The sequence below is a fragment of the Elgaria multicarinata genome, chromosome 3 (assembly GCF_023053635.1).
Source record: "Elgaria multicarinata webbii isolate HBS135686 ecotype San Diego chromosome 3, rElgMul1.1.pri, whole genome shotgun sequence".
NCBI classification, from domain to species: Eukaryota; Metazoa; Chordata; class Lepidosauria; order Squamata; family Anguidae; genus Elgaria; species Elgaria multicarinata.
The window spans coordinates 156,361,159-156,371,181 of NC_086173.1; the positions used below are offsets into that span (position 1 = coordinate 156,361,159).

The 10,023-nt window shown below is 49.0% G+C and overlaps 1 protein-coding gene across 1 annotated transcript; it reads left to right on the plus strand.

The window, feature by feature from the left end:
- The first annotated feature begins 472 nt into the window (after positions 1-472).
- Positions 473-9,567, plus strand: LOC134396208 (zinc finger protein 24-like). Its single transcript, XM_063122624.1, has 4 exons — positions 473-554; positions 2,743-3,473; positions 5,448-5,574; positions 8,427-9,567. Exons 1-4 carry the CDS (start codon positions 533-535, stop codon positions 9,197-9,199), a joined length of 1,653 nt encoding a protein of 550 aa, XP_062978694.1. The 5' UTR covers positions 473-532; the 3' UTR covers positions 9,200-9,567.
- Positions 9,568-10,023: the final 456 nt, after the last annotated feature.

Consider the following 10,023-nt stretch of genomic DNA (forward strand, 5'->3'; position numbering starts at 1 on the left):
CCAGATTCCAGCTGGACATCAGGAAAAACTTCCTGACTGTTAGAGCAGTATGACAATGGAATCAATTACCTAGGGAGGTTGTGGGCTCTCCCACACTAGAGGCCTTTAAGAGGCAGCTGGACAACCACCTGTCAGGGATGCTTTAGGGTGGATTCCTGCATAGAGCAGGGGGTTGGACTCGATGGCCTTATAGGCCCCTTCCAACTCTGCTATTCTATGATTCTTTGCTGAAAAGAAAACCGTACCTAGTTTAACAATATTTTAATAATTGTCGATTTCTTACACTGCCTTTGCCCATTTACCTTTCTCTCGTCCTCCCCGGTTTACGAGTTATGGTCCAATTTTTCAATTCTCCCGCGAGCGGCTCAAAAGGGGGTTAAACTGATAGAGCTCGCATTGCTAGAGAGCCCCAACGCGCTGAATTCGAGGAACCGATGCGAGGCGGAAGGGCTCTTCCTGCTTCTCCACCCTCATCACTATAGTCCAGCCTAGGAGCAACTGCGGGGGTGCTGCGAATTGCCAGAAGGTTGCAATGCAACGACTGCAAGCAGAAGGTGAGTTATAGGAAGGAGGGAATGCTTGGATTCAGAGGAAGGAGAGAAACAGCATCAGAAGGAAATCAATGCTTGGAGGGGAGGGCGCAGGCTTTGCAAACCAGGGACAACTTCACCCAGGAGCGGGCAACTTGTGGCCTTCCAGCCGTTTTGGCCTACAACTCCCATCATCCCTCACCATTGGCTATGCTGGGTAGGAGTGATGGGAGCAGGCCCTAGGATAAAATACTGCCCTGGGCGAGGAGTGCCTTTAGTGGACCTCCCCCGCTTCTCAACTTTGCAGGGCTACTTCTCCTGGAACAAACATAAGACTGCCCGACCAATCTTATCTCCATTGCTGTCCAGATATAAAGATCGATTTTGTAGTTAAGAACGTAAGAAGAGCCCTGCTGGATCAGACCAAGGGTCCATCTAGTCTAGGGTGACCATGTGAAAAGGAGGACAGGGCTCCTGTATCTTTAACCATTGTAGAGAAAAGGGATTTTCAGCAGGTGTCGTTTGTATGCATACAGCATCTGGTGAAATTCCCTCTTCATCGCAATAGTTAAAGCTGCAGGTGCCCTCCTCTCTTTTGTATCTGGTCAAGAGGGCAGGACTCCTGCAGCTTTAACTGTTATGATGAAGACAAAATTCCACCAGGTGCTACATGCATTCAAATGGCACTTGCTGAAATTTCCTTTTCTATACAACTTTAAAGATACAGGAGCCCTGTCCTCCTTTTCATAGGGTCACCCTAATCTAGTCCAGCACTCTGTTCACACAGTGGCCGACCAGCCATCGTTTGGTACCAGTCAGTACCAAAACAACCTGTAGAACCTTGACAGAAAGGTGACAGACACTTGCTTTTTGCCGCCCTTGCTCACTGCTGACAGTACATTCAAAAACCGCAGCCACTGAGCTCAGCTTGGTGCCCTGAGTGACTGCCCAGCGCACCCACCCCTAAGGCTGGCCCTGTGTGGGAGTTATAGGCAGGGCCGTTGCCAGACTATTTTGTACCCTATGCAAGGCGAGCTACTTGCATCACCACCCTAAAAAATGCCAACTTCAATTCAGCTGTTCCAGAAGAGTTTCTGAACTATTATATTTTCCTTTTAGTTATTTATTTATTTATTACATTTTTATACCTCCCAATAGCCAAAGCTCTCTGGGCGGTTCACAAAAATTAAAACCATAATAAAACAACCAACAGGTTAAAAGCACAAATACAAAATACAGTATAAAAAACACAACCAGGATAAAAACCACGCAGCAAAATTGATATAAAATTAAAATACAGAGTTAAAACAGTAAATTTAGGTTAAAATTAAGTGTTAAAATACTGAGAGAATAAAAAGGTCTTCAGCTAGCAAGGAAAGGAGTACAGTGTAGGTTCCAGGCGGACATCTCTGGGGAGCTCATTCCACAACCGGGGTGCCACAGCAGAGAAGGCCCTCCTCCTAGTAGCCACCTGCCTCACTTCCTTTGGCAGGGGCTTTATTATGTTTTTTTCTTAAAATGGCTGATTTGTATAAAACGGTGCCCCTTAAAGGGCAGTACTGCGCCCGTCTGAGGTCTGTGCCCTAGGTGGCTGCCTAGTTGGCCTAATGGTAGCACCGGCCCTGGTTATAGGTGGAAACACAAGTTTCCCACACCAAACTAAACCCTTACTTGGTGTCTGAATTCCACCAGCCTTCCCCACCGTTTCCCATTTCACTGGGACCAGGAGCAAAGCAATATGGCTGGCAGAGAAATCCAAAGGAAAAAGAAGTTCTGAAGCAGTGTTGCCCTCAGGGCAGGACTTTGGGGCAGAGGTTGAGGGCCCGTTTAGCAGAATGCACAGGAGGGCCAAGAAAAACAATAGGGCATGTGCAGGGCGGGGCGGGAAGGCTAGGGCACTCCAGTCTAGTGTCTAAAATATTTTTTCAACGAATGGAGCATTTTAAGAAAGAAGCAGCGTTAGACTGATTCTTTGCAACACATTTGGAGAAAGATCAGATGTGGCCCCCAAGGAAAGAAAGTCCTTTCCGAAACACATTGGGCATCATAAAAAAAAAATTCAAGCACCCGCAAATATTTGCTTTGCTGTTTTGATAAAAAAACAAGTAAGCCTTCCAAAATCTAGCTAGCCCCTTCCTAAGAATTATCTTGGCTGTTCTGCTGATGGCAAAATGAGGTGAGAAATCTTTGTGACCATGATTGTAATTCACAGAGCAAACGGAAATAAAAATGGAGGAGCAAGAGCCAGATGGAGCTGAAAAGGGAGAAAAATCAGAGGTGGAACAAAGGGACCTTCCTGGTGTCCAGGTTGTGACCAGCACTGAGCTTCAGACGGGGACAACTATGCGACCGATCAAGCCGGAACCGGAGGAGGGGCTGCAGCAGTGCTGGGAAGCCCAGTGGCAGGAGTTCCTGAGGACCATGCAGGCCCCTTGCTTAGGATGGAGGCCCCCACAGATGCCTCTTCCACCGTCAGGGGAGAGCCTAAAGGAATTTCAGATGGCCTTCAAGGGGGCAGCTGAGCCCACCCTGGGGCCTAGAAGAGAACATGTGATCCAGGCCTTGCCAGGCCTCACTAGAGAAGCCCACGAGGCCTACGAACGCCACTTGGATTTCTCCGTGCAAGTGAAAGAAGAGATTCTGGATGATGAGGACCCTGTCAGCCCAGAATCATGCCGACAGCGGTTCAGGCGATTCTGCTACTGGGAGGCCGAAGGGCCCAGAAATGTTTGCAGGCAGCTCCAGGAGCTTTGCCGTCGGTGGCTGGAGCCGGACAGGCGCACCAAGGAGCAGATCCTGGAGCTGGTGGCGCTGGAGCAGTTCCTGGCCACCCTGCCCGAGGAGATGCGGAGCTGGGTCAGGGGAAGCGTCCCAGAGACCTGCATCCAAGCGGTGGCCCTGGCAGAGGAGTTCCTGCTGAGGCTGGAGAAAAGAGAGCAGCAGGTAAGTGAATTTCGGTTTGGCAGAGCCTGGAAGGCCCATGTGAAACACACCTACCTGGGCCATGAATGGATGTGCCTTTTAAGTTACACCTCTTTGTGTCTTTGTAAGTTTGGGAAACAGCGAAGTTGAAGCTCCAGATCCCAAGACAGTGTATCTTAATGCCAGATACTTGGGCAAAGCATCGAGGAAGGCCGTCTCTTTCATTACCTGCTTGTGGGCTCCTGGAGCCCTTTGGTCGGTTGATGGAAACCAAGGGTGGTGGGCTGGAAACCTGGTTCCCTCCAGATGGTGTTGCACCAGAGCCTACATCATCCCTGACCATTGGTTATGCTGGCTGGAGCTGACGGGACTTGTAGTCCAGTGATTTAGGTAGCAAGGGTGAGAAAGGCTGGGCTATTTAGTTCCTTGGTATGAACCCTATGTAAACCGCCCAGAGAGCCTCGGCTATGGGGCGGTATCCAAATGTAATAAATAATAATATAATAATCCAGCAAAGCGGCTGTTACATTCTTCCACGAAACTCCCGCTTACATTCCTACTTCTCTGCTTCTGTCAGGTGGTGCAAATCACTCAGGGCCAGCCCTACCATTAGGCAGAGTGAGACAGTGCCATAGGTGTAGGGGATGTTCTGCTCCCATGGCCCACGCTGGTGCCACCATATTTGTTTCAGTGGCCAGGTGGAATGGGGAGCAAGGAGGTGTTGTAGGACTCACCCAGCTTGCCCTGCACCTCCTAAGCTAACGCGTTGTCCTCAAGTGTGGTCGAGGACGCTGCCTCCTTGATGTAAGAAGAGCCGTGCCAGATCAGACCGCAAGCCCCTCTAGCCCAGCATCATTTTCACACAGTGGAGAACTGGATCCCCTAATGGGAAACCCACAACCAGAACGTGAGTGCGATAACATAGGGTGACCCTATGAAAAAGAGGACAGGAATCCTATATCTTTAACAGTTGTATTGAAAAGGGAATTTAAGCAGGTGTCATTTGTACGCATGGAGAACCTGGTGAAATTCCCTCTTCATCACAACAGTGAAAGCTGCAGGAGCCCTGCCTGCCTAGCATGACCAAATATAAAAGAGGGCAGGGCTCCTGCAGCTTTCACTGTTGTGATGAAGAGGGAATTTCACCAGGTTCTCCATGCGTACAAATGACACCTGCTGAAATTCCCTTTTCTATGCAACTGTTAAAGATACAGGAGCCGTGTCCTCCTTTTCATAGGGTCACCCTAAGTCCAACCCTCTGCAATGTGCAGGAAAACCAATTAAACCACCCAGGAGAGGTGGCTGTCCAGCCTCTTCTTAAAAACCTCCAGAGATGGAGAACCCACAACCTCCGCAGGTACACTGTTCCACTGTTGTACAGATCTTACCGTCAGGAAGTTTTTCCTTATTTTTAATTGAAATCTTGATTGATACATCCTGGGGTTTATTTAGGGTGACCCTATGGAAAAGAAGACAGGGCTCCTGGATCTTTAACAGTTGTACTGAAAAGGGAATTTCAGCAGGTGTCATTTTTACTCCTGCAGCACCTGGTGAAATTCCCTCTTCATCACAACAGTTCAAGCTGCAGGAACTATACTAGAGTGACCAGATACAAAAGAGGGCAGGGCTACTGCAGCTTTACCTGTTGGGAGGAAGAGAGAATTTCACCCAGTTGTATATACACATAGAATCATAGAATAACCGAGTTGGAAGGGGCCTACAAGGCCATCGAGTCCAACCCCCTGCTCAATGCAGGAATCCACCCTAAAGCATACCTAAGAGATGGTTGTCCAGCTGCCTCTTGAAGGCCTCTAGTGTGGGAGAGCCACACTACACAAATGACACCTGCTGAAATTCCCTTGTCTATGCAATTGTTAAAGATGCAGGAGCCCTCCTTTCCATAGGGCCAGCCTTTGTTAGGTAGATTTGGGGAGGTGGTGTGGGCAGGTTTGCTCCATGGCTATGCTCTGAAGCGTGTCCCCTCTTCCATTTCAGAAGCTGGAGCCTTTTGAGGAAGTGATTGTGAATTCCCCCAAAGCAGAACAGGACCCCTCAGATGCCGAGGACATGCAGCTCTCCCTGGAAGTTGAGCAGGACAGCGAGGGGGAAGCCGACTTGTACAGTAAGTTTTGGTGGAAGGTGAGGTTGAGCAGCCTGCAAAGGGTTAACATGCCTGATGTGAGTTTTCCCCTAACATTTCCCCATGCAAATTCATGTGAGGTAATTTTCAGCTTGCAGGGGGGAATTTTGGGATGCCCCAGAGCAGCCTTCCACAAGCTGGTGCCCTCCGGATTTTTTGGAATACAACTCCCAGCATGCCTGACCCTTGGCCAAGCCGGCTGGGGCAGATGGGAGTTGATGTTCAAAACACCTGGAGGGCACCAAGTTGGAGGAAGCAGACATAGAGACGTGGTGATTTTACTTGTGTTTAGTAATCAATAACACTTTTAAAAAGTACCCCGTGTTAAAAAAAAAAAAATGTCCCTGAGAAGGAAGCTGAAATATTTTAGGGGAATGGAATTTAAAACACGCATAATGTGATTTAAACGTTCTGTTATGTAGACATTTCTATTGGAATACTTGTAAAAAAAAACTTGTACATTTTTTAAAAAGCAATAGCATATACTTCCTGTAACATGTTTGAATTAAGGGCAAAACAAAGGTTTTGAAATTGTCGAGATACTGAAGGCACAATCCTATGCAGGTTTAGACAGAAAAAAGACCTACAAGTCCCAGCATGTCCCAGCCAGCTATGGGTACGGTACCTAACTGTGCTTGCTTCCATTCTTTCGTTCAAAGATTTCCTCCCCTCCTCAAATTGTTGTTTAAAATGGCTTCTACAACCTGAAAACTAATACCCAAAGAGCAAAACCAACATTAAAATACAGGACACACAATCTCCTAAACAACACTGTGCATAATTTTTCTCCCAGCACAGTTAAATTCTGCCAAAGATTTATCTTTTCCCCAGCAAAGATAAATCCTGCCAATCTTAAACTCATTTAGGAAGCAATCCTACGGCCCCTAGATGGAGTTGGGGTGCGGGGATAGTATAGTTCGGATTCCTGGATCCGAGGCCAGAGTCAGCGCTCTGACCTCAGAGCCAGGAATCCGCCCTCCCTGCCCTCTCACAGCTGGTGCGGAGAGAACCGCGCCCAACTGCTTCTCCAAGATTGTAAGGGTGTCCTCAGAGAGGAGCGAAAGGAGGCATCCCATGAAGCTGATTGGTGGGAGATTCATGACAGATAAAATGAAGGACTTCTTCACACAGCGCAGAGTTAAATTACAGGACTCACTACCACAAGGTGGAGTGATGGCCACCAATTTGGACGGCTTTAAAAGGGGGTTGGATACATTCCTGGAGGAGAAGGCTATCAATGACTAATAGCCCTGATGGTTATGTGCTACCTCCAGTATCTGAGGCAGTAAGCTTACATCCACCACTTGCTGGGGAACATGGGTGGGAGGGTGCTGTTGCTCTGTGTCCTGCTTGTGGGTCCCTGGTTGACAGCTGGTTGGCCAGTGTGGGAACAGAGTGCTGGATTAGATGGACCCTCGGTCTGATCCAGCAGGGCTTTTCTTATGTACTTATACCGGTGGGCGGGGAGGCAGAGGGGACTGAAGAGGCTGGCTTGTGATGTATCCTCAGACCTCCTTTGCCTCCTTCCCTCCGCCGCTCTGACCATGTCACTCCACTTTTGAAATCTCTTCATTGGCTTCCAATTCACTCCAGAATCCAATATAAACTTCTCCTGTTAACCTTCAAAGCTTTTCACGGTCTAGCTCCTTGCGATCTCTCCTCTCTCATCTCACACTATTGCCCCGCTCGTGCTCTCCGCTCCTCTGATGCCATGCTTCTCGCCTGCCCAAGGGTCTCTACTTCCCTTACTCGGCTTCGTCCTTTTTCTTCTGCTGCCCCTTACGCCTGGAACGCTCTTCCAGAACACGTGAGAACTACAAACTCAATCACAGCTTTTAAAACTCAGCTAAAAACTTTTCTATTCCCTATAGCTTTTAAATATTGAGTTTGTTCTGACTCTATACTGTTAGCCTCACCCTACCCAGTGCCTGTTTACACTTCCCTGTGCCTGTTTGCATTCTCTTTCCCTCCTTATTGTTTACTACAGCTTTATTAGATTGTAAGCCTATGTGGCAGGGTCTTGCTATTTACTGTGTAATCTGTACAGCACCATGTACATTGATGGTGCTATATAAATAAATAATAATAATAATAATAATAACACTCCACAGAGCCCCAGTTCGACAGGCAAAAAACCCGTCTAGCCAAAAATACGGCATAGGAGGAGCGCAGAGGAAGATTGCCTCTGCTCCTCCCACTCTGCATTGGATGGGCGTAAGCCTCTGGATTTGGAAGCTTACAGCCATTCCAAACAGATTGCGCCTTTCCGAGGGAATGAGCCTCATTGAACACAATGGCCCTTACGTTCAAGTAAACATGCATACAATTGTTCTTCACAAAACCTTTGCTCTCCAACCACTGAAAACCGTAGTTAGCCACCCCTCTGGCTTCTGAGAACACAGTAAACATGTCCACCTACTTTAGAAACTGAGCCTGACAGCCATAACGGCTAGAAATTTGTATTTACCGAGACAACAAACAAGCCCTGCCCGCAAGCAAACTCTTTCCCCCAACCAGGAAAACCCACACGCAGCAAAGCCAGAGATGCCTGGCTGAAACGCCAGCAGCAGGGATTCCTTTAGCCTGGGACAAAATTACATCTGGGGCTATGGCCCTGCCCACTGACATTATTCGGTCTGCAAAGGGCTGGGTGGGGGAGGCATTTGGCCCCCTCAGCCAAAACTCGTTCCCCACCACTGCAGGAGGCGACGGGTGAATGAATGGGAATGAGGAGGCGAATCCTCAACTGGAGAGACCTGAGCAAGTTGAAGCCAATAGGATGTCCGTAGGAAAAGCCAGAATGAAATTTACCTGGGCTTCTCTGTTTGTTTCAGGAAGTGAGACGGAGGAGCAGAATCTTCAGCCAGAAAGGGTCAAGAGAACTGAAGTTAGTGACATTTCCCTGGAAACAGCCAGAGGACCCTTTTCCCAGGTACCTGAGGCAGATGAAAGGCCCAGAAGTCAACAGGGGTTGAAACAACCCCAAGAAAAAGCCCCGGGGCAAACGCTAAGACACAATGCTGACTGCAGGGATGAAGGCGACGTGAGCTTAAACAAAAGCCCTTCCCGAGAGCGAGTCCCCGGAGACGCGGCTGAAACGAAGGCCGCCGCGTGCGGGAAAAGCTTCAGCCTGGGCTTCGGACTTGCTCAGCCCGCCAAGACGCCATCCTACGAGTGCTCGTACTGCGGGAAGCGGTGGCCGTGCCAATCCCAGCTCCGCCGGCACGTGAAAATCCACACGGGCGAGAGGCCGCACAAGTGCACGGACTGCGGGAAAAGTTTCAGCACCAGCTCCAACCTCAGCCAGCACAAGAGGGTGCACACGGGGGAGAGGCCGTACAGCTGCAAAGACTGCGGGAAAAGCTACCGCCGCCGGGCCTCCCTGGTCCAGCACGAGAGGGAAACCTGCCGGAAGGGGAGCCATCTCAACGCCCCGGCGGTGGGCTATGTCGTGTTGGGGAGCTGCACTTTGCTGTGCATGAAAAAATTGATGCAGGGCGGGAGGAACCGTGTGATTGCTCCGAAAGGGGGAGAAGCCGCCCTGGCAGCTCAGCCCTTAAGTATCTTAACAGGGTACACCCAGGAGCGAAGCCACACCAAGGATTAGGGTGTAGGGGAAGTTTTGGCTGCAGTTGGGACCTCGCTCAGCAAGAGAGAGAGAGAGAGAGAGAGAACAAACTCTGGGCAGGAGAGAAGAGTACATAGAGCCTAGCAGAAGGTTTATTTGGAAGCCAAACACTTGCGGGAAATGAACCCGTGTGAAGTCAATGCCGTGTGACTGCCGAGTGGTGTGGAAACCTCTTCTTTTCTAGGACGTTCTGCGGAAGCCAAAGTATAGGCCAAAACAACGGAGGCGGAGGGAGGGTACAAGCGGCAAAATCACAAAGCAGGGAGCATTGAAAGAAATGCGGTTTATTAAGCCCGAGAAAGGGCGAAACGGGTTCTCAGGATGCAAAACGTTTATTTTCACAAAGCCCGATGCATTTCGGCCTGTACTGTATTCAAAGGCCTTCCTTGGGTGGGGGGGGGGGTGTTGTTAGAAGATCACGTCTGCAGAATTTCTTTTAGCAAAAAGATTGTAATCAGCTACGGCGACCTGCTAGAAGGAATTCTGCAGACGATATCTTCTAACAACACCCCCACCCCCGAGGAAGGCCTTTGAATAAAGTACAGGCCGAAATGCATCGGGCTTTGTGAAAATAAACATTTCGCATCCTGAGAACATGTTTCTCCCTTTTTCTGACCTGTGTTGGAGGTCAGAAAGAGGGCCTGTGTCCTTTTGTTACTGGTTTATTAAGCCCGCCATGTTTCAAATGGAAATTCTCTCTCAAATTAATTACAAAGATGATAGTGAATGGTTTGCCGGAGGTGGGGAGTCTCTACTCAAAATGTGTTGTTTATTAGGGCCACCAGTTCTGAGTGGAAACTCTC